At 31.0% G+C, this 25,602-nt stretch overlaps 1 protein-coding gene across 1 annotated transcript; it reads right to left on the bottom strand.

Annotated features, from left to right (window-relative positions):
• Positions 1 to 4,132: 4,132 nt before the first annotated feature.
• Positions 4,133 to 25,339, bottom strand: LOC111701727 (uncharacterized). The gene is made up of 5 exons (XM_023473136.1): positions 25,090 to 25,339; positions 10,174 to 10,225; positions 8,443 to 8,475; positions 5,714 to 5,813; positions 4,133 to 4,243 (listed from the first exon to the last, which is right to left on the bottom strand). The coding sequence occupies exons 1-5, from the start codon at positions 25,337 to 25,339 to the stop codon at positions 4,133 to 4,135; spliced, it is 546 nt and encodes a 181-aa protein (XP_023328904.1).
• Between the last annotated feature and the right edge of the window lie 263 nt (positions 25,340 to 25,602).

Here is a 25,602-nt window from a genome sequence, read left to right as displayed (position 1 = left end):
TTTCTCTGTCCTTAAAAGAGATTTTTTCTATCAATTTATTATTTCTCTAATCTGTAACGAATGTCTGAATATTGTTTTGAACAGTAATAGGATCTGTGCAGTGTGCAGTGTGCAGTGTGAAGTGTGCAGTGTTTAGTGTGCAGTAGAGATGTCAACGATAGTGTAACGTAACGTAAAATGTATGTTTTTGTACGTTTCGTTACAATAATGTGTAACGTTTGGATATATTCCATATCACGTTAACGTTTAACGTGTACGTTATATGAGCTCATACCTAACGTTAACGTTAAACGTTAGGGGAACATATCCCCAACGTTAGCGTTTTGTGGAAATGTAACGTTATTTTTCTAATATCTACAACTTTTTTGACCATAACGTAAAGAAATGTTTTGTTTCCAAGGGGAGCTTGAAAGTCTAACGTTTGAAAAATGAATTGTGATTTGATTGAATATCGTAACGAAAGGATTTCTATTTCAAAGTTCAACTTATAAAAAGTGTAACGTTGTATAACTGAAAAATGCATTACTGTTTATGAAAACGTTTTGAAACGTTTTTCCTTATAGTATAATGAAAAATTCAACGTTGCAGAAATGGGTTATTATATTAATAATAAGGAAACGAAAGTTTTTTACAGAGTAAAATTTCAGTAATGTAATGTATAACATTTAAAAAAATGTAATTCTGTAAATCAAAATGTTTCATAACTTTTCTCTGAATACGAAATTGATTAGTCTAACGTTAGATATATGTCTGATGAAAATATTTTTCATAAAACGTTAGACTATTAGGGCTGACTTTTAATTTCAAAAGCGTAACAATAATTCTGTCAATCAAAACATTTCAAAACGTCTCTAATATATCAATGTAAGAGATTCGACTGATGATTATAAGAGCAAAGACTAAAGAAAATGAGTTTATGCCAAAAACTCTAATTTTCATTTAATATATCTTTGCAACCCGATGTCGTAGACCATTAATATTGAAATATACAAGGTTTAAACCATCAGGTTGGAAAGATATAGGGATTAGTAAATTTGAAAAAAAAACTTAGCTCCTTTCTAGAGTGTAAACGAGTTTTTTTGTAACATGCTATTAGTGAAAATTCAAATCTTATAAATGTTTCTTGGACATTAAAAATTTTGATTTGCCATTGTTTGATGAAACTTACTAAAACTCTGGAAAAGGAAGACGACATTAAGAAATTTTACATATGTATTTTCTGTTATAAAGCAAATGATTTACTAATTGTAAAAAAATCAACTTATTAAGTGGAACGGGTCTGTGAACAAACACAATGACTGGGTTTCATACTTATTTGACTACTTGAAATCATAACTTCAGTTGGCATGGTTCATGTTTTAGGTTGAAAAATTTAGAAATGTAGATTGTAGATACTTACTAAAATGCAACAATATTTTATCAATTGGAAAATGCGTGTTATGTTTTACTCATCAATAGATTTTTATGAAACTTTAGAATAGAAAAAAAAACTGATTTTTTAATCGATTTTTTTAAAAAGAAAAAAATGTTAAATAATTTTTTTTCGCGTTGTTCGATTTTTTTGATATTTTTGATATTTGATATTTTTTAACCCCAAACATGAACTCTGAAAACATTTTCATATTGTGGTTAGAAAACTAAAGCTAATGCCGCTTTTTTACTCACTTTGTAAGTGAAATAAAAAAACACAAAAAGAACTAAAAATTCACCACAAATAATAATCTTTGCAAGCTGGTGTTGTAGACTTTTGATATTTCAAGCTATGACTTCTGTTAGATAAGAATGTCTACAGGAATTGCAATTTGTTCACAAACTTATATTTCTAATCCCTATATCTTTGCTACCTTACATATTTTAAACTATGAATTCTGTTAGATAGAAGAAAAGGGCCAGTCTGCATTGCGCAAAAAAAGAAAAAATTAACCCTAAACTAATCTAAAATAATTTAGAACTACTGTTAAAAATGCAAAAGTGGTTTGCCTCGATTCCCAATGATAACGTATACCTTTATCTGATTGATGATTTGAAAATTAGGAGTGTTTTCCTATCTTGTATCTTGCAAAAAATAAATATGATACATCATTTTCTTGGATATGACATGCTGAATTCAGATTCGAAAACCATTTTTAAATATATTAAAATCTAAAGAAGTTATGGCCAAATAACGGTACTAAATTCCGGTTTTTAAACTTTTTAATGTTTTTTATGAGTTTTTAGCTCTGACTCTCTCAATTTTCAATTGTTATAAACGCTTTTCAGATTTGAATTTAGCATTGAATTTCCAAGAAAATGATGTATAACATAAAAATAAAAAATAAATTTTTTTTTGTGGCCTTCTTTGAAAACGCAACGACTTCCGGTGGGCGGTTGGCTCTATTCCAATATTGATCACCCCTACTGGACAATGGACATGCCACTCCATAAATGGAAGGTCACTTGAAATTACGTCTCTAGTCCCTTAAAGACACACTTTGAGTTGAAAGTCTAATGCTAAAAACTTTCATTTACAAATTTTAAAAATCGTTAAACGTAATAATGTTATAACATCTTTATATTGCATAATGCATATTCTTCTGCACATTCTCTAAAAAGGTTAACAATACAAGAGCAACATACAGGGTTAGTAAAAAAATGTAATTATCACGGAAAAAATCTTTCAATGCTTCATTTAGAAACTATATTATTTTAATAAAATGTAACGTTAGAAACATTAAGGCTTGAACATTTTAATACAACACAACGCATAGAAGATTTTTTCAAATCTTTCTTAGAAACGAAACGAATAAACAGTTTTGATTGTCAGTTGTAAAAAAGTGTAACAAAAAGTTTTCACAATAACGTTTCAATAAATCGTAACGTAAGAAAAAGTGCATTTTAGTAAAATTTCTTAACGTAATTAAAAGAGTTTATATTGGAAACGTTAAGATAAAACGTAACGCTAACAAAAAATATTCTTTGCACTGAAATGCATTGTAACGTACAGAACTATGCCCCAATTACGTTTTATTAAAGCAAAACGTTTGTCATCTTTTAGATCTTAAACCAAGTGAAAGTGTAACGTAAGGTCTCTGAAAATATTTACCTTGCATGAAAGTGGAATGTTAAAAAATTGTGGTTATATTACATAAGCTTTAACGCAACGTTGGGAAAGTTTTTTAAAACGTCAAATGAAAAAGCGTAACGAACTTACTGTTTTTTCAATAACATTTAATAAAGCTTAACGTTGTATAAGGTATTCAAGTGCAGAAAATTCATTAAGTAACGTTACTCTATGCCATAAAATTTCATAATGTGCAACGTAACGTTTCAAACGTTAATACTTTTGATGAACACAATCGTAACGAAAGCTAAAATCTAGAAAAATCAAAACGTTGACATCTCTAGTGTGCAGTGTGTGTAAAGCACTTTAATTCCTTTCATCTTTTTATGCTTTCGAGAGGGCATTAGACTTCTAACAGAAAGAATAGAAGAAACATAAGATATGTTCTGTCCTGAATACATCAAACAGTTTATAAATTTGGGAAATAAAGAAAAAATCTATGATTCAACATCAAGTTATGTTAATGTTTGTCATTTTCCTATATCATTTTTTAAATTTTGGATCCTAAACAATAGATTCACCTAGCTCTGCTGTTTGTGTTTATATTGTTAAGATTATAGTAGAAGTTCATATATTAAAATATATTCACCGATGTCCATAGCTATTTAACGATGCACTCGTAAATGCATAATTTTAACGATGCAAACACATAGTCTTAATTTTGCAAATACACAGTTTTAGCGATAAGACATAGATTTAACGATGTAAATGCATAGTTTTAACGATGCAAAAACATAGTTTTACCTATGCAAAACATAGTTTTAACTATGCAAAAACATAGTTTAAACATTAAAATACATGGTTTTAACGATGCCCAAACCTTTTAAAAAATGTACAATCTTACAACTAGGTTTTGAAATCGTTGAATAGGTCTGGACATTGAAGACGATGTTCAGGTATAGTTCTAAAGATGTCCATTATCCAGTCCTATTCAACAATTTAAAAACCTAATTTGAACAATTCTAAAACCAAATGTTCTTCAGATAATTTTAACAATGACCAGACCTCCGGCAACAATAAAAATATCTCTGATTACCTTTCTTTCATTGAAGATTTGATGTTAGTGATAATATTGTCAGAAATATCATTTGGAGTCAAGGATTGGCGTCTACTGGACACCTTCTCTCCTAGGGTAGCACATACCTAGGGTACAGAGTGGGATCAAGAAAAGTGCTTATTTGGAGTACATGGCGGGATCAAGAAATTTGAACACCTGGGGTACAGGGTGGGATCAAGAAAACTACATACCTAGGGTACAGGGTGGGATCAAGAAAACTACATACCTAGGGTACAGGGTGGGATCAAGAAAACTACATACCTAGGGTACAAGGTGGATTCAATATATTTGTAAACTAAGGGTTAAGAGTGGGATCAAGAAAAGTGCACACTTAGGATAAAGGGTGAGATAAAGAAAGGTACTATACAGGGTGGGATATCAGAGCGTATACCTAGGATTGTAGGATGGGGCAAGAAAAGTAAATACCCAGGGGTATACGATATTCACTATATGCAGTGTGGGATAAAGAACCTTACATATTTGTGGTTATACAGGGTGGGATAAAAAAGCATATGTTATAATGTTATAAAGGGTGAAGTCAAGAAAAGTACATACGTAGGGGTTTACAATATACAGACAGGGTGGGATCAAAAAAGATATAAATCAAGAGAAGCACATATCTAGGGTTACACTGTATACACTGACATGGGGGGGGGGGGGTCCAAGAACAGTACATACGTTATACAATATTCAGACTGCGATCAAGAATAGTTCATACTGTGAATATACATCGTGGGATAAATAAAATTGTAGATACAAGATACAGGTTGGCATAAAAAAGTACCTAAGGACAATGTTAAACCAGGTGGGATTAAGTAGATTATTTCATCGTGAAAATCAAACTATATGTTTTCAAAATCACCTTTTATAGAAATCAATATGTTAATTGTTATAAATTAAAAATAGTTCATATCCGGTTTCTTGAGGCAATCTTGAGAAGCACAGTACACTATATATAAACAATTATATAACCGTTAATTGTACAAAAACAACATGAAAGTATATTAATATTCAATTATGCAGACAGATGAATAAATATTTATTTGGGAAATATTATCAAGTAAACATTTTATAAATACATGTATCAATATCATAGGATTATTTTTTGTTGTTTTTCCTCTAATTTACCATATTATTTAATAAAATAAGGAAGGTTCATAATAATAATAATATTATGAAACGATTGTTGCCACTTTTACCTAAGAAGAATGTGGCAAAAAACAGCAAGTCAATTTTAAAGCGATCTTATTTTAAAGATTGAATTTGCGCTCTTGCTGAACAATTATAAACCGTAAAAACTTCTCATAGGTCTCAAATAAATTTTGAACAATTTCTCCACTAAACAGCACTCTCAGCTCAATTACAATGTTTTGCTTGCCAGTCACTCCCTTTAACCCTTTTTGCGCCGAGAGAGAAATTCAGTGGTGTTCAATAAAGCGGAAACTCATTTTTGTAAGTTTTTTAATGATTTTATGATACATTTTTTAAAGCTTTCTATCGTAAACACAATGAAATCCCCTCGGTGGACCTGGGTTAAACATAAAAAGCTATAATACCTGTGTCGACATAGACATAAGTGTAGAAAGATGTTCTCCAAGACTTGATACAGAGGCTTTCCTGCTCGGCCTAGTTGACCCTGCAGCTGATCGGCCTTTGCTAAAATAGACTTTTTTACCTGTCCTGCATTAAAAATGGGCTCTTGTCCACAAACTCAATTTATCTCATTCTTATATCTTAGCAACCAGATTGTGTATACCTTTGATATTTCAAACTAAGATTATTTGATCTAACAGAATTCATAGTTTGAAATTTAAGGTCTACGTGGTAGGGTTGCAAAGATTTAGGTATTCGAAATTCAGAGTTTGTCAAAAAGACTCAATTTAGAGTTTAAAGTTTTCAAAGTGTTCACAATTAATCTTTGAAATTATCAAACTTTTCGTCTTTAAAAGTTAGTTTTTACTTCACTTATGCATTAACCCTTAAAAGTCTACAATGTTAAAATGCTAAAAGTTTAAAACAAATTCTATACTGTTTCCCTAATTTTGACATTTTAAGTTAATTGTTTACTATATTTATGCATCTGATTTTTATCTAAAATGTTTTTTTAATTTTTTTCTTTATGAAAAAAATTACTGATTTTACCAAGGAAAATATGTAGATATAACTAGATTAATTATACACCGGGTGCAGAAGAAAGGTCGTAGCCCAAGATACATTAGAATAGATTGTTTATGGAGGCTATAAAGCTGAAAATTGTACAACCCACTGTACGTAATGAACGCGTCATACAAAAAGGTCATTGAATATGTTTTACTTCTCGGGGTAAATTTTAAAGAAACAATTTTTAACTGATCAGCATCTTGCCATTCTGAATAGTATATATTGATACTAGTCCTCTATACAAAACAAAACGCTTGCCGCAACTCTTCTTATTCAATGTACTGTCTGTATGGACTGGGACATAGCCAAATAGATTCTAGCACAATAGATGGCAACGTAGAATTTGCACACTTTCAGTACGGCTGTATTCTTACGTCACAAGTGTCAATTTGGTTTTTGTGTCTGACAAAATTATCAATAATAGTGATAAATTTATTAAATCTTGGAAAACATGTCAACTAATGACAATGACAATTTTGTTTTCCTTGTTGTATTTGACACTTGTGACGTTGTGTATAATTGGTTCATTTCTCTGTTGCCACCTATTGTACTTAATATAATCTTTTTGGACTTGGACAATTCAGAGGTAAATTCATATTTTCAATTTCAGCTGAAACACTCCAGTATGGTGAAGACGACATGAGGTATCTAGTCTAATTTATCTAGGGTGGGAACGAAATAAAGTAAAGAAATATGAAACGGAATTAGCCAACATTATTTTTTTTTAACTAAAAAGTAGGAAATAAATCAGATTAAAATGTTTAATTTATTCCTGTAACATAAATCAAGGACCCAGAGGGCACCTTAAAGAATATCTACCTGAAAACCCTTTAAGATATTTTCCAAAATATCTAATGCTCTTGTCCCGTGTTTTTCTTTTCTTTTTTTCCACTTGTTTACATTTTCGATTTATTTGCTTAGTTTTATCTTTATTCGTTTTAAATTTTTTTTTTAATTCTAAATATTTTTCTTTGCTTTTTTCCTTTTTCGCTTTTTTTCTTCCTTTTTCATTTCTTTAATTGTTTTTTTTTATCATATCCTTTCCATTTTATTCTTTTTTCTAAGAACCGGAAAGCAATAGAAAGACGACATTATTAATTGTATTTGAGGAATCGAAACAAAGTAAAATGCTTATTTAAATCACTAATTAAGTGAAATGGGTCTGTTTACACTGCACAATTGCTGTGCCTCTTGTTCATTGGAACATTTAATGTATTAACTTGATCTAAAAGTCTCCATTCTATTTTAGAGTTTTTTGGTTATCATTGTATCCCTCCTTTCATTTGATCATTTTTTCTTTTCCACTTTCATTTTCATTTTATTAAAATCTTTTTTGTTTTAGATATTTGATGCTGGTATGAATTGAATATTGCCAGAAGAGGGGTATCAAGTTTCTCGGATAGAGCATGTTAAGGAAACCCTACAAGTAACCAAAAAAAAAATAATTGAACGCAAATATTTTGTTCAATACTTTTTATTCAGGGTCAGAGGAGGAATCCTATACAACTCTATAATCAAACATAATTATTTAATTTATAAAAAGATGGGCTTAAAATTAAGCCGCGGCTCAAATTCTTTAAATTCGGCCTCTGGTCATCTACAAAAGGTATGTATACAGGTCCATTTTAAAACCAGAGCTCTTAACAAAGGAATATTATTTACCGACGGATTCAATGATACAATGTCTACCAATTATTGTTGCAGGATGCAGTCTGACCAAAAATAAGCCATTTTGAGCAAAGAATCTGTTTAATAAAAACTCATTCCTCCTGTCGATTATCATGGTTTCAAACACATAAAATATGCTTATTTCTTTGTATACAATTTTTCCAGATATAAACTTTTTAATCTTTTCTGTATCTTATTCGATTGGACGTCATAAAAAAAAATTTTTTGTTTTGTTTCTGGTTTTAAAAAATTCTAATACATTTTTTACATTTTTCGTTTTTTCTTTTCAGTCAGGTTACGATTACCATGAGGGATATTGAATAAAGATTAATTAATCTGCAGATTAACAAAAGATCGAGTTCAAGTACTGATCTTGATATCTACAATTCAAGAGTCATCCCATCTTCTTATTTAAAAAACACATTTTAAACGAGCGATAGAGAGAAGAAAAACCTACCTGGGACTTTCTTCATTGCACACACTCAAGCTTCTAAACACGTGTAAAAAGATAAAAAGATGGGCCTTGTTTTCAAATATTTAATTTCATAGCTTCTTAAGTTTGAACTGCTCACTTATTAACAATATATCACATTTTTCTTTAATTAGCTCTTCAAATAACAAAAAACATGAAAACTTGTATTTGACTTGCAAAAAGTTTTTTTCTCTTAAACTGTGAAATATTTTATCTTACAAAAGATATTAATCATAACAATTCAGCTAAACATTTATTTTTATTTTTTTATTATGTTCATCGAAATGAAAATATTGGACAAAATACAATTTCAAAAACAAATATAAACATCCAATGTCTTGAGGTCTCTTAAAAGAGAAATAAATCTTTGTTCTTCTAAGAAAGAAAAATAAAGTGATAATCGACTTTAATCAAGTTGATTCTAAAATGTATTTATAATCTTCAAGCAAATATCTCCCAAAATTTTACGATCACAAGAACAATCGATCCCCAGATTGGAACATCATCTACCAATGAACGATCAAACAGTTAATGATTAAAATGACCTCAGAGCCTAGGGTATGGATTTTTAAAAAGCTTTAAAATTAACAGTAGTTGTAAACGAAAGGTAAAATTTTGGTTTCACAATGAACAAAAACTTTAAGTTTATTGAAAGAAAAAATTTTCGTCCGAACGAAAATGTTTACAAATGGATCAACGATTAAAAACGAGTTTTTAGAATTCTAAACATTTTCCCCAGCACAATAGATCAAAGTAGGTCCCCCTTCACGTTCAATTGTGCACAATTCTTTATAATGAAAATCTAGCAGCAAGTGGTTGAAAGACTGACCTATTTTAAATTCTATTATTCTTTCTGGTCAAATCCTTTCTTTTCATCATAAAATGTAAAAAGGACAAATTTTAGCTTCTGTGTTCATATTTAATTTTATAAATTCATATTTCTGCAAAATGTATTCAAATTTGCAAAAGATTTTCGCTTGAAAATATAGAATTTTTAAAGTAGGAATAAATTTTCTACGTAAAATAAATTCAGACTCAGGTTTTACGTTTGATGAAAGATCCAAACCACATAAAAGCAGACACACAGATGTTAGCTAATATATTTATTTTAGAATTTAACCAATTATTTTGAATTTAATAAGAAAAGATGGTGATGAATAAAAAAGATATTTGAATTTAAGGATTGAAAATTTTAAAACTTTACACAAACTACATTTTCGATTATTTTTCAATCAAATGCTACTCATACAGTACGACTTTATTTAGAGCTAGGCTATATATGACAAATTGGCAACTTTTTTTGATGAAATGAAATTATTTTTAATCTTCCTGACAGAAACACTCTCAAAAACTGACGAGGGTCAACCCAGACAGAAATGTGGAACTAACATCTATTTTTTTTTACTCATACAGAGGTTTGGTCCATCACCATTGCACCGAATTTATATTTGAACGATGTTTTTAAGATATTTGAACGGTGTTCTTGAGATATTTGCACTATGTACTAGTGATATTTGAACGGCGTTCTTGAGATATTTGAACGATGTTCTTAAGATATTTTACCGATGTACTTGAGATATTTGCCTGATGTACTTAAGATATTTGCCCGATGTACTTCAGTTATTTGCCCGATGTACTTCAGATATTTGCCCGGTGTTCTTGAGATATTTGACCGATGTACTAGAGATATTTACCCGATGTACTTGAGATATTAACCTGTGAGAATTAATCCCTCTGGTGCTAGGAGAACCTGGAGCCAAAACATTCCCTGATATCAGTCAAAATATTGAAATTATTGTTCAGTCGAAATATCAGGATTTTGTTGGGTCACATTGTCTACAAAATTCTGCTGATATTGAAAAGAATGTAATTTTAAAAGCACTTTTTTACTTTCTTACTTTGCTATTCCAGAACGGTTTTTTGAATAAATATTTTTTTTGTATATTCAAGAATTTTGACAAATATTGTTTTTAAAGGATCCTTAAAAACCTTTCAATTATAGTCACTAAGCTCTGCAGCGGAAATGTTGTTTCAAAAGCTGAAAAGCAATTATAAGTTCTCCATTATTTGTGACAATATCTTGATTAAAAATCTTTTTCATGAACATTGAGTAATATATTATTTTAGAAAAGTATGATTTATTTGAGAACAAATTCAGCACATAACTCGTTAGTGGACTTTGGATGTTGTGAATCTCGGCATTGATCTCCATCTTTCTACGGATTAATTTGATCCCTCTTCTATATCCCGTGATGGTCATACCCTGCAGAGATAATATTTGTTTTGGGATCAAGCAATGATCCTAGAAAACAAATGCTCACATTGGATATCGAGATTAAATAAATAAATAAAAACAAAAAAATAATGATTTATTGAGATAAAATCAAATAATAATTATCATTCACAAATAATAATATTACAAATAAATTATTGGTTAAGCAGTCTCGGAATATATGGAATAGCAGATTTTCTATATTTTTCTGTCCTGGCATGATTGACATGATACTGCTCCTGGTGGCGTAGTTGATGTTCATGTGGGTGAAATGCAGCAGGGAAGAGATGACGATGTTTAGAAGATTTAATACATTTCTTTGCGAAAGAGAGGGATAGCTTGTCTCTTCTTGACTCCAGGGTCTCCAGTTCACAGGACTCCAATGCACTTATATATCCAACATAATCTTTGCCTAGAATAATGTTTAGGCAAACTCTCTGTATCCGTTCAAGGGAATTGTTTTGGGGAACTGTGAGAGAAGAGTGACATACAACACAACAGTACTCGACATTACATCTGATATAGGTTTTATAGACTGATAATAGGTCTTCCATTTTCAGCCCAACATACTTCAGCGTCGAAAAATTATCGATCATTATTGGTTGTAACATCTGAATGATTTGTTTGGATTAATTAAATTGATTTTTTACGATTCGAGTTGAATGTTGCAACTTTCTGAATTTGTATGGACGCTATGTTCTTCGGTATGAGTCGTTTTTAACAATTTTCTTCTAATAGACGCAACAGATAGAAGTAATATTAGCAACGATCAAAAGCGCTTATTTTTCGCCGTAAGCCTACTCCCCTTTCATTTTTCGCGAACAATTCATAAATGTCTATTTTGCTCTATCTTGCATGTACATATATATGTATGCATTCTTTATCGCGCTGTACTAAGAACACATGTAGTAAAGTTCATACAATCTAATTTCCTGAAATGTTTCAGAATTTAAAATCTTTAGTTTAAATCTAAATGGGACAACTCCCTGGAACCCTGTTTAATTTACTTTAAGCCCGCTTTTTAGTTATATATCATGTTACATCACTGCACAAACTAGGAGGAGAGGGTCAAATTCAGCTGACATTACTAGCACGACTTTGTGACATTGTTGCTCCTCTAGTTCTGATTTTAGGTACAATTATGAGCAAAGCAAATTTATTTGAATAAATATTATGAATTAAAAACATGTTTGCTCTTATCAATATCTCTTCAAGAAGAGGAGGTATGTTTTAAAACATAAAAGATTTCGATCTTACGTTCATTTTACTTTAGTTTGGCGTGATATTTATTCTAGAAAATCTAATTGTGAACTTTTTGTGAAAAAGCACTTATCTACAATGCTGGATATCATTATCCATTGTGGTAACTTTTAGATTTGAGATATCATGGCGTTTCAGTCTGGATCCTAGCTACCCCTTCTTGTTTCGGACCATGTGATATCAAAATAGATTCGTTTTACGTCAAAATGTACAGATAACTGCTCTCATTTAGAGATTTGTATACACAGTAAACAGCAGCTTATCGTCTTCAATCTTTCTTTCTATTGTTTTATAATTATCACTGTATATAAATTTAAGTACGCGCTGTTTCCGTATTTTGAATAAAAAATTTGAATTGTAAAATAAAATTCTCATTTTAAATTGAAATCATTACAAGGGGACTTTCAAATGAGCAACATTTTTTTATCCTTAAAATAAATGAAAATATAAAATAATTTTACCCTTGTTTCAATCTGTTAGATATGTTTACTAATTTCTGATAAATATTCAAAAAAGATAAACAATGAAAAATTTCGCAGATTTCCTTGTTTTCACTGGTGGATTTCCTATTTCAAATCAGTTAAACCGGTTTGACAAATATTGGATCAAAATTCAGACACACAGAGAAGACAAATTGCTATATATATTTAAATTTTCAAAAATAGACAGTCGATCATATTTTGTAAAAGGAGTTATTGCTTTTGTTATTTCATAATGAATCTAAATAGTTTCAATATGCTGTCACTTAATCTTAATTGAGATGCTCATTTATCTAAAAAAAAGTTCAACTTTCTCTAAATGTTAACTAACAAGGTGGATAGAAAAAAAGGAAGTTAAAAGTTCTAATACTTTGAAACTTTGATATCAAATATGATCATAAAATAATGCAAAATAACCAATAATTTTCCTTGTTTCCAGAGATGAAACTATTGTGCATCGATACCCATAAATCCCGATCACCTAATCTCGATATGTACAGTGGACACTTTTAAATTTTAAGAAGAATCTGCTTGATCACTTGACGTTGGATGTCCGCAATTTCTCTGTTCGCCCATTGGTTGAACGCAAAATTCTCTGCCTTCTGATTGGTTGTTCATGGGATATCGATTAAAGATTAAATTAATCTTTAGATTAACAATAGATCAAGATCAAGCATTTTTCTCGATTTCCACTAGGGATGTTAACGTTTTCATTTTTTTGAAAAACGATCGATTAGTTATGAAAAGACGACAAAAAATGAAAATTTTTTTTTTAAAACGATCGTTTTGCAAAATGATCGTTTTTATAAAGCTCGCCGTTTCGTTAACGATCGTTAGCGACGACCCTTCGTTAACGATCTATAACGTAGAGAGTAGGAGAGAGGAAATCGCCCTGAAGGCATCGGTACTTATCATTGAGCAGTTTTAAAGAAAATATCAAGAAGTTTTAGCTTTTTATCTTCATATAAGACGAAATTCGATAAAGTTGCATGTAATTTTTTTTCAAAACGATCGTTTTTTCAAAAACGACAGTTTTTATAAAGTTCGTCGTTTCGTTAAGGATCGTTAACTACAACCCTTCGTTAACGATCGTTAACGACGACCTTTTGTTAACGATCGATAACATATTTATCATTAAAAAAAATTTCAAAAACAATAGTTTTTTTAAAAGATCGTTTTCAAAAACGATCGTTATTAGTTTTCTAAAAGTTCAGAACGAGTGGGTCGTTTTTAAAAAACGAACGTTTTTTTCCGAAAACAAAACACACACACAACGATAATCTTAATCTTTATCTGTTCAATTTTGTGGAAAATATTTTCGTTTTTCTAGGCTTTAAACTGTTTATTTTTTATACCTTATACTTTTGTGGAGAATCTACAATTAAAAAATAATCAGTTTTCAAAGTTTTAAATACTGATTCTTTTTAGACAAAGTTTTAAGGGGCATCGTTGTGAATCGTGCAATTTCATTGTTCCAATGAGGGTTACTGAAAATTACGCTTGTAGTCCCTTTCATTAAAAAAAATAGTCATAAAGAACATTAAAAATTAAGATAGCTAATAAACATCTTTAAAAAATTTGTCTTCAAATCATTTTTAAAAATTTGCTAAATTCTGAAAAAAAAATCAATTATTTATATTTTGCCTAAAGATTTTGTTCTTGTTCTCTGGCCTAGGGGTTTCCTGTAACCATTTTGTTTATACATTTTCTGAAACATTTTAGAACAATTTTAAACAATTTTAAACTCTTTAGTTAAAGCTTCAAAGGCAATTTAAAAATTAATATAATTATTTTATTTTTATTACTTCGCTCAGGCTTAAAAAATGTTTTAATTAAAGCAGGGTTGTATTAAATGTTTCTTAAGATAAGGGGGGGGGGGGGGGGAGTGAATGCCAAATTGTATATCATCAACTGACGAATTTGTCCCTAAACTTTTGATGATTTTAACCAAAAATTGTTGATTTCCTCAATTCAGCGGAATGAATTAAGTTTTTTCTACATTCTTTCTTAATAACTGGGCTAAAAGGATTTTTCATTTATTTTCCCATTTGATAGTTTAGAATTGTTGAGGAGAAGCTGCAGGTTAAAGAATAACTATTTTCCCATTTGATAGTTTAGAATTGTTGAGGAGAAGCTGCAGGTTAAAGAATAACTATTTATAACACTGTTATTTTGGTTCGCAGTCTTATTAAGTTTTTGGACAGAAATTTTCTCTTTATCGGGAACCTTCGAGATATAGAGAAAAATAAAATCCAAAAATTTTAGCACGTTGTAACAAAATAATAGTGTTATGAAACGTTTGTGTACTTGTCTTATTTCAATGGTTATTTCTAGGTCAAATAATCTTAAAACAAAGCAGAAGTCAAAATATAAAGTAGATTTCAATTTCATGATGAAATTCACGATGAAGTGAGGAAGAATGATAAATTAAACAATAGTTTCATAAAAGAATATATATCACGACTGAGAGTTGATATCGAAATATAAATAAATCAAATTCGAAATTGATGGTTGTAAACCCAGATATTCTTATTTTACTTTGATTATTTAGTCTTTTCTCAACTAAAGTTATGATTTGTTTTCTCTCTTTTCTTCCCTCTTTTTAGTTCTAGTTTACATTTACCCCCCCCCCCCCCCGTCTGTTAATAAATGCAAGATGAGAGTGGAAAGTAATTAGATTATTAAGTTTTCTCCTGTTTTTAACATTTTCTTCATACTTACATTATTAAAATTTTAGCATTTTGCTCAATTTTGAAAGAAAAATATATTTGCATATTTAAGGATATGTTAAAACTGTTCAGGTTTTTAGTAATTAATTTCCAAATATAAGATTTTGGTCGTTATAAAAAAGCAGAACATATGAAACTGAATGAGATGAGTCAAGGTTTATATTTATGTTAAACTTGCTAAAGTGCCCGGCGTTGCCCTTGGAATCTTGAAAAAAAAAAATTTGGAATTTTGAAAAAATGAGATATCCTATTTTTCAGCTTAGCAAAAGTTTATTATCAATTGCATGGTCTCACTGTAAAATTGACTTGCAGATTCATGCTGCAGAGACAATGAAGGAGATTGTGTAAGAATTGAACACTTTAAAAAGATAAAGCGACTATCATGGCAACTTCATTACTACTAGGATAGAGTTAAGTTAAATAAGTATCGGACATGACAATTTTTAAATAAAGTGTTACTTGAACTCATACCTACAGTCTCTTTAATCTCTGATTAATCATACCTACAGTCTCTTAAATCTCTGATTAATCATACCTACAGTCTCTTTAACCTCTGATTAATCACGTCTACAGTCTCTTTAACCTCTGATTAATCATGTCTACAGTCTCTTTAACCTCTGATTAATCATGTCTACAGTCTCTTTAACCTCTGATTAATCATGTCTACTGTCTCTTTAACCTCTGATTAATCATGTCTACGTCTCTGTAACCTCTGATTAATCTTTTTTGTCAAGGTAGTTTTTTAATTGTTTTTTTAGTTGCTAAGAGAAAAAAAAATATTTTTATCAATTTAAAAAATTTCAAAATGCGATAAATCTTTATAACAGAAAAAATCTCGGTAATTGAAAAGGGTAAAACCAAACCAAGCCAAAATATTTTGTCTAAAAATGTGGACCAACATCAACAGAAAAATGTTTAAGCAACAATTTTACCGATTATTAAACATAAGTTTTTAGTTATAGAAACTAATTAAAAACGCTCTAAATTAACTAATATGTTAATTATAAATTATCATTCCACGTAAAACTATCTGCATCGAAGTGCATCCTGCAGTCTGTATCGGAGTATTTTCAGTTATTTTTTCTTCTCTCATTCAAAATTTATTCAAAATAAGAAAGGCCTGAAATACCTGAAAATGAATTTGAAATACACAGCCCCAAATATATCTTAAGTATATCTTAATAAATACGAAAAAAATCTACTTTTAATGGGTAAAAAAGGTTTCTAAAGGTAGGACTCACAGGACTTTTTAAGATGTTAATGTAATGTATATTATTATTGTATCTACAAAATATAATGTTTCTCGAAGGAATACCATTAAAAACTTAACACTGAGTTAATAGTGATATCTAAAACCATTCATTAATCTTCCTTTTTTTAGATTAAAGGGACTGTAAGCGTATTTTCAAGTGACCCTCCATGCATAGATTACAAGGCCAGAACGACAACCTTAAAAGGTTAGTCTGATGAAGTATGAATTTATAGACATCATATTTATGATTTTTTAAACTTATTATTTTCTCGTGTGATTTCTCTACAAAAGTGACTTTCGCATTTCTACTGCAAGAAAATATATCGGAGTTATCAGAATTCAACACTTTTAAAGGGACTGTAAAGAAAAAATGAAAGGGGGTATAGGATAAAACCTGAGAATTTCAGGTTTTGAACGTTACCTATAAGACATCTATCTTATGTTCCTGTCTCGAGAAATTGATATAAAACTGTGTCAAAATTATACCAGAACGGACATATGTCAGATTTTGTATAAAAGTTGTAGTATTATATACATCATATTCAACAAATACGCAACCAATCTGAAAACGCCTACACCTAACAGCAACCAGAAAATCTCAGGTTTGCTCCTGTTATAATTTTTTTATTTTCATTTTCCATTTTTAATAGATATAATTGATAATATTATTACATTTAATCCGTATAGTCCGTATCACGTCACCAGTACGTCAGGTAATGGCAGTGCAGCATACTGGTCACGTAATTTCCGTCTGTACCACGTGACTACGATACTGCACTGTCATTGGCTAAAGTTATTGTGACGTAATACGGACTATACTGACTATATGTATGTAATAATATTATCAATTATATATGTCTATTAAAAATGCAAAATAAAAAATAAAAAATTATAATATGAGCAAACCTGAGATTCTCAGGCTCCTGTGGGATATGGTTTTCAGATTGGTTTATTAACTGTTGAATATGATCAATTTAATGCTACAGCTTTTATACAAAATCTATTTTCCGTTTTGGTATAATTTTAATAAACGATCGTTAACGGCATTTTAAAGAGAAAATACATTTTTTATCGGAAAATCCAAGGTCAGAAAACGTTCAGGTTATTTGTTTCGATAAAAAAAACATTTAAGAAAAAATTCATACCATTAACCTTATCTTTCTAAAAAAATTGAAATTAACATTCATTCCTTTATAAAAAGCTGGTTTTTTGTATGCAATAATTTTCATTGAATCCCGCTACTCTAAAATCATTGCAATTGCTTTAAAATAAGAAAGTTTCCATTGAATCCCGCCAGGTTTTCAATGGTTTTACAACTCTTCTCTCGACAAGACAAACATTACAGTCAAAAATTGATTTCATTCTAGGCAACATTATTAAACTTGCCCGTCCCTGTTTTTTTTCTCTCAAACACTATAAATATGTTTTTAAGAACATTTTCTATTTTACGAGTTTAAAATTTATTGTTTCAGGACTTATTAACTAGTACACAATTTACAGATTATGTTTCAGGACTTATTAACTAGTACACAATTTACAGATTATGTTTCAGGACTTATTAACTAGTACACAATTTACAGATTATAAGTTTGCAACTAAAGGCACTGATTACTTGCTATAAGTTATGGCAAGAAAATAGTCAAAGTTTAAAAATATCAATGGTTTACACCTTTAAATTTCAAAAATATTTTAATTTTTTAGGCTAGGGCGTTGAAGGGGGGGGGTATGGGGGGTAATTATTGATTTTTTGTTCAGGACTGTTTCTTATAACGTTAACAGGCCCTTGAAAAATGCAATCCAATGGTGCTATTCAAGTTGTCATATTTTGACACAGGGTGTGAAGAGTTAAATTCATCTTGTTCCAGCTGACCGCAGAATCCCTTTTATCTGAAGACATACCCTTCAGGCTCGCAAATATTTCGCAGAAACAATCTCGTTCATTTAGACGTATGGATACTAGGAAAGTAATGACTGAGGTGCGACTGTTTATGTTTGATGTTGGCGGAGATCTGACCATTTGAAGAAGAATAAATTATCAGATTTCCATAAGGCACAGTTTGATTCAACTTAATCCATCTTGATTAATGAAAGAGAACTTGGTAAAAGCTTTTGAAATTGTTCCAGGCTCATAAATATTTCCTAAGATCATCTTGTCGTGGATACTGGATACTTTTATAATAAAAGTGCGACTGTTCATGTCAAATGCTGAAAGAGAACTGGCTGATATAAATTGGAATTTGTGAATTTTATAAAACAATTCTTGCATTTCTAAGATTTTTCAATGCAGTGTTTAATGAAAAATCCCGCTGAATTTCAATGAAATTTTTTATTTATGCTTGCACAGGTGAAAACCAGCTTTTTAAAAAGGAATAAATTTTACTCTGAGACAAATTAGAATCATTTGAAATTTAAATTTCCATTGATTCTAATTTGTCTGAGAGTAAATGATACATTTTATAAAAAAAAACAATAAAACATTTGATTTTGTACATAATTTTACTTAAAAAACTAATTTTTCAAAATATTTAAAATACAATATTGTTTTTTTTTTTTTTCAGAAGGAACAATTTTTTGGTCAAAGAAGCTTAACAGTACTAATAAATAATAAATTTTTTCAGATCTAATAATTTTACTGAATGCTTGCTCAGTGAAAAAAAGAAAAGAAATAGATGGAAAATGAAGGATAATTTTGATAAATTATCTTTTGAACTTTTAACAAAAAACCCTACAATTTGAACTGTTCATGAAGGAATAAAATGAAAAAAAGCTGGACATGCCCATTTATAATCATAAGCTGTTGTTTCATCCCCCATTCTCAACTTTTGTTTCTTCCTCTTTCTCCTTCTTTCACACTCTTTATAATCTTCTTAAGATACCCAGGGAAATTCCATTTTTGATGTCCAAATATGACACATAAAACATCATTGGGAAGCTTGTGTGCTTTACTTTAAGAATATGCAAAAATTAGCAAATTTCCAAAAATTAAAAAAGGTTTTTGCATAATCCAGTTGATTAGCAAAAATGTTTAGCAAAATAAAACGTCAAAAAAATGATAAATATTAATTTATTTTAAAGCCCTTGACCATGCCATTTTAAATATGCAAAAAATATTTGCAAAATTAAACTTCAAACAAAATAAACACTGAACAAATATTCCGAAAATGTTTATCTAAAACATTTGTACAGAAATTTGTGTACAAAAGAACCAAAAAATGCTAAAAATTTTTGCCTTCCTTATTCTAAGAAAGTATTTTGTGCCCTGAGTATCTTCTGTCTGTGTATATTTTGTACCCTGAGTATCTTTTTTCTGTCCCCATTCCATCCCATCTGTTTAGAGAACAATACCAACTGAACTTTGAGTCAAAAATATACAAATTGTGTATGCTAAAATGTGCACTTACAAAGTCAATTCCTGCTGCATATAACTTTCAGGGCATGCTAAATTTTTTATTATTCTTTTGAACAGGGTTAGATTTTTAAATAAAACATTTTTATTAGGAAAATGCACTGAATTTTATATAACTTTTATAACTCTCATATAAGTATAAAGCTTGACGCTATAATCTCTATGTGGAACCGGATGACCGGATGACGGATAAAAGGAAACAGTTCAGAGAGATGACCTTAACTACTCAGGGATGGCTTATATGCATGCATCAAATATTGCATAATTTTTTATAGTTGAGAAAATAAAAATGCACATTTTTGGCGTAAATTTGTATAATATTATTACGTAAATTTTACATCTACTAAAACCAATAAATTTGCGATTTTATGTCTTTCATGACTTAAAAAGAGCCAAAACGTCCACTCAAAATTTACGTAAAAATGCAAAAAGTGACGCTTAAATTGCGCTCTTTTTGCACAATTTGGCTAGCTGGGATAGACAACCCATATAATTGTGAATGTCTTGTTTTATAATGTAGATAATAATAATAATAATATTGAAGCTAATATAAATATAATGGTATTGATATTAATAACAGCAATTACAATATTCATGATAATTATAATTATAATAATAATATTAATATTAATGAAATCAATAAAAGGGCTCTCTAGATATAAGAGTAATAACACTGGTTTCAATGCATAATTATTAAATACATTTGAAACAACCAAAATGAATTTAGTACTTGGGTGGGCAATAATTAAACTAATGGATACTGAAGAGCTTCAAAGATAAACCCTTAGCTCTTATAGAAGATGTTAACCTTGACTCTTCTGTGACATCATGGTTGAAACTAATTAGTATTTCCACCAGCCTGTTTGTCTTAGGTCCTAAACCAGCTTTCTTGTTCTCAGAGCTAGCTGAGGCTATGCTGGCATAGAATCAGCAATAGGTCAGGCAGCTGGGCATAGTAGCTTGGGTTGAGGACCCAGAGTTTTCTGGCCAGGGAATTTAATAATGTGATTTTCCCTGGTCTTTACATGAGGTGTGGGTATGGATGTTAATGTTTTCATTTTTTTGAAAATTGACCGTTTTGTTAGGAAAACGACAATGAAACAATCATTTTTTAAAACAATCGTTTTTTCAAAAAGTTTGTTTTTTAAAAATGGTCGTTTTTAAAACGATTTGTTTTTCAAAACGATCGTTTTTATAAAAATCGTCGATTTGTTAACGATTGTTAACGACAACCCTTCGTTAACGATCCTAAATGACGACCTGAAGGGCATCTGTACTTACCAGTGAGTGTTTTTTAGGAAAATATCAAGAAGTTTTAGCTACCCCACAACTTTTTAACTTCATGTAAAACAACATTCAATACAGCTTCATGTAATTCTTTTTTTCAAAAATGATCGTTTTTCCAAAAAGAACTGTTTTTAAAAAGTTTGTCGTTTAGTTGACTATTGTTAAGTACAACCCTTCGTTAACGATCATTAATGACAACCCTTCATTAATGATATTATTTTCAAAAAAGATCGTTTTTAAAAAAAATTGTATAAAAAACTGTCACAAATTGTTTTTAAAAAAACGACTGTTTTCTAAAACAATTGTTATTTGTTTCCTAAAACAAAAAACGATCGTTTAACGATCGTTTTCAAAAACGATTAACAACCCTAGGTGTGGGCAGACTCCATACTAAAATTAGGGACCAAGGCATGAAGATATTTTATACCAGGTCTGGTTCTAGTTAGGTGTTAGGTACTTTACCAAAGGCATTTTCCCAAGGGTGAATTCTTCCCCATTAAGGAAAAACGGCATCTTCCCCATGAAGGAAGTGTTAAATGAACATTCAAGTTTTAAGTTCTTAAAAGAATTTCTCAACTTTGTTTTAAGAAAATATGCAACTTAAATAAAATTACATTCAGTTTCTCTCCTTTTGTTAAGTTAGTTAGTAAATGTATAAACGATCCTTATTATTATTTATGGTTAGGTTGAGCCTTCCGGGGCTATGATGGGCTAGGGGTCCATGTGCTGCAGCTAGGATAGGCTAGGGGGCCGAGAGCTGCAGCTAGGATGGGCAAGGGCCAAGTGCTGTGGGTAGGATGGGCTAGAAGGCCAAATGCTGCTGCTATGTTAGGCAAGGGGCAAAACACTGCAGCTAGGATGGGCTAGGGGCTAAGCACTGTGGCTAGGATGACCTAGGGAGCTGAGCACTGTGGCTATTACTTGCTTTAAAGAATAAAAAGTAAATTATTAGAGGGAATTAATGCTTGGGAAAATGTACATATGGGAAGTTGCCCCTTATGAAATTGCACATTTAGGAAGTTGCGGCTTGGGAAATTGCACGTTTGGTAAGTTGGCTCTTGGGAAAATGCCCTAGGGAAGTTGCTGCTTGGGAAAAGGCCTCTGGGAAAGTACCTAACACCTCTAGTTACATCCCCACCTGATTCCTTTGAATCTAGAAAAGGTTCAGATATAGAAGCTCCTGAAGTAGTTCCTATCCACCAGCTGATTCCCTATTGATCTGGCTGCACAGGCTTCTGACAATTAAGGCAGCTCTGACATTCTGGACTATTACTGTCCGCCGGTCCTGAGGGTCCTGTTGTTGTACATAACATTGATATATTCCCCCATTCTGTTTTCTGAAACTCTGTTTTTGAAGTTTCTAGGTACTTTTCTGGTTCTGTTTCTATTTGCCTTACTCTTTCTTGTGTTTTTGCTAATGTTAACTTGTCTTTTATGAATGATCTTTCTGGAACCATCAAGTCCTGTTTTTCACCCTCAAAGTTGTCTCAAAACAGTTCTGAGTTGTTTACCCTTCTTATTCTCCTTCAAAAGTGATCTGAATTCATCCTCCATTTCTTATTTTTGCTGATCTGGTTCTTATTGAACCAGATCAGCTCTTGGCGTTCTTAAACATATTGAACCTGTTCTTGTTCTTCATTTTCATGTTTTGTGCTGAGTCTTTCACCATCAAAAGTTGTTTCCTGCACTTAACCACTTTGACCAATGATATTATCTTGATAGAACTTGTATGGTAACTTTATCGCCAATTTTGCACGGTATTTCAAATTCTGACAGCTCTGCTGTTTAATTATCCATTACCTTGGAACCTGGTAGCTAATCTGAGGTTTCTTCTACAGCCTTAAACTCTCTTGGCTGGGGGTTATCAAATTGCGTTAAAAACATTTGTTATGGCAGTGAGACTTTCCACCATCTAAATAGGAGGTCTGCTGTACAGCATCCACTCCAGAATTGCTGGTATATATTAAGTCTTAGTCAGGTTCAGGATTCTCCCCAATTGCCTTGACATGTGCTTTAAAGATCCTTTGTGTGTAGCTGTGTTTATCAGAAACACAGAAAGAGGATGTTTTAGGAGCTAACGTACTCGCTCAAAAATATCTTAGAGTTATCAAACCTCGTCATGATCTGCTAAAGCTTAATTGGAACTACCCCTAAGCCACAGACTCTCTTGAATCAAATCTACTTCTTTTAGATCCTCTTCTCAAAAAAACAGTGCTCTGGTTAAGGGTGACACAGTTCAATCTAAAAGAGATTGACCAAGATAATTTATTTTTCTTAAAACAAAAGTGTATTTACAAAAGTTAAATGATTATAGAATAATGAAAGATTCATTATAAACTCCAATAAACAGCTTGATATATCAAAACAAATGTCAACAAGAAAATTGAGCTCACAGTATAGATCTAATATAAAATTTACAAATCAAACCTAGTTTTTGTGGCTGAAGAACCGACCCCATCTACAGGGGCATCACATCTTAAGTGTAAGGAACTTTTCTTTTTTCCTGATAACAGAGCATCAGCTGCAGTATTAGCTTTGACTAAACTTTGTAGATCGTCAGATTCAAATAATGACAAGCACACTAACCATTGGGCAAATATTCCTCTGGTTTCTTTCAATCCTTGTATGAAGGTAATAACTGATAAATCTGTACTGATCAGGAACTTCCTAGCCCTGAGGACATGCTCAAACTTCCTCATCCCTTGGATAACTGCATGGGAGGAAAATGGCACTGGGTGGAATGGATAGATTTGCTAAAAAAGCCTATGAATCACTCTTTCCCACCCTGCACCTTAGCTTAAGTTACTCCTGCTGCAATCTCAGAGAAATCAGTGTCCAAGATAAAAGATTCTTTAGAGTTGAGGTTTGGGTAAGATGAAAATTTAAAAAAAGGGGGCAAAAGTTGTTTTTACAGGGTGCAAATAAATTTTTTGGGGGGAACATGTGAGTGGAAAAGGGACATTTTTATGTTTGGGGGCATTTTTTAATGTGGACAACTTTATATTTTCTTGGGTCAATTTAATAATTAGGGGCAATCAAAGCCAAATTATGGAAAAGATGAAAATTTTGGGGGCAATTTTAAATTTATTGGGGGCGAATGTGTTAGTGGAATTTGAAAATGTTTTTTTAATTTGTTAAAAAATTAGCTTAGATTACATTGCAATTATGACCTTTTTACTTCAGAGAATAATTTAACCATCTTGTTCCAGGATTTATGTAGTTTAACATACTGTGTTAAACATGGTAAACAAAAACACAGAAGTTTAAAACATGCCCCATTTATATGAGACAATTTTCCATGATTTTAAAAATGAATTACTAACAAATTAAGTTGGTCATTGGTTTTTTCTGTGTTTGTAAAACATCGAAGTTTATAAATTTGTTTTTCAGAGATTTTAGATAATACAAAATTTCATTCTTAACATATTTCTTTTGTGAAATTATTATGACGAAAAGGAATTCTTTAACTCTGATGTTCTGAAGGTTAGATTATTGTTTTGAAAAAAAAACCAGTTTTGTTTTGATAGCAAAATGATTCCCAGAATTGACACTCAAAACGGAAAACAATCGTTTTGAAAACATTTGAAATGAGGCCCATCCCTTTTTTGGATATCTTTTTATGATTTGATGTGGAAACATGTCAAATATTACCTATTTTATGTAGACCATTTTAAATTATTTGCTTATAATTATTTATTTATTACCCACCTATATTAAAATGTCTATTACTCTAGTCAAATTTAATTGAAACAAGCAAATTTATTTGATGTCAAAGTGAGCCTCAGCATTATCCTAAAAAAATTGTATTTTATAAATATATTTCGATTTCTGAAAAAAAAATCTATTTTTGATGAAAAAATGTTGATTTTTTAAACCTATGTAGGGTACCGCATGGGTTACCTAAAAAAATGTCAGCCAATATGGTCCAGCTATAGCTATGTATATACAATAATCCTCGTAAGGGGTTTCTGAGGAGGCAGCAGAACCCATGATCAGGCCGCGTACCGAGACCATAATCTTCTGGGGAAGTTTCTGTACGATGTGGTCGAATTTGGTTATTGACTGTGGGATCTGGGCGTTTCTGAAGGCCGCCTCTGCATGATGGAACCACAGGTTGGGGTCCTCTGTCCAGAAATCCGGGAGCTTGACAGAGACTTTGGCGACGAACTCGGTTGGAGTTTCTTTCTTGTCGGTCATGATGCTCGGATGTATCACTTAATGTTCAAAGTTCAAGAAAATCACGAAACTGGATAGCGTTTAACTGTATGTTCAAAGTCAGGGGTCACCAATATAGAGGACGTGAGTCAGACTCTAATAAAACGCATAAATAACTTCCAGTATACATATATTTCTTATAACTTATTACTAGAGGGTTCAGAACTAGAGTCAATATCGATATCGCACGTGTAGACTGTAGAGATGATATCAGTACTATGTCCCGTATCCGTTCTATCTCATTC

Source organism: Eurytemora carolleeae, unplaced genomic scaffold, assembly GCF_000591075.1.
Source record: "Eurytemora carolleeae unplaced genomic scaffold, Eaff_2.0 scaffold459, whole genome shotgun sequence".
NCBI lineage: Eukaryota > Metazoa > Arthropoda > Copepoda > Calanoida > Temoridae > Eurytemora > Eurytemora carolleeae.
The sequence above is the reverse complement of the archived record's forward strand: the minus strand, read 5'-3'. Positions and strand labels throughout refer to the sequence as shown.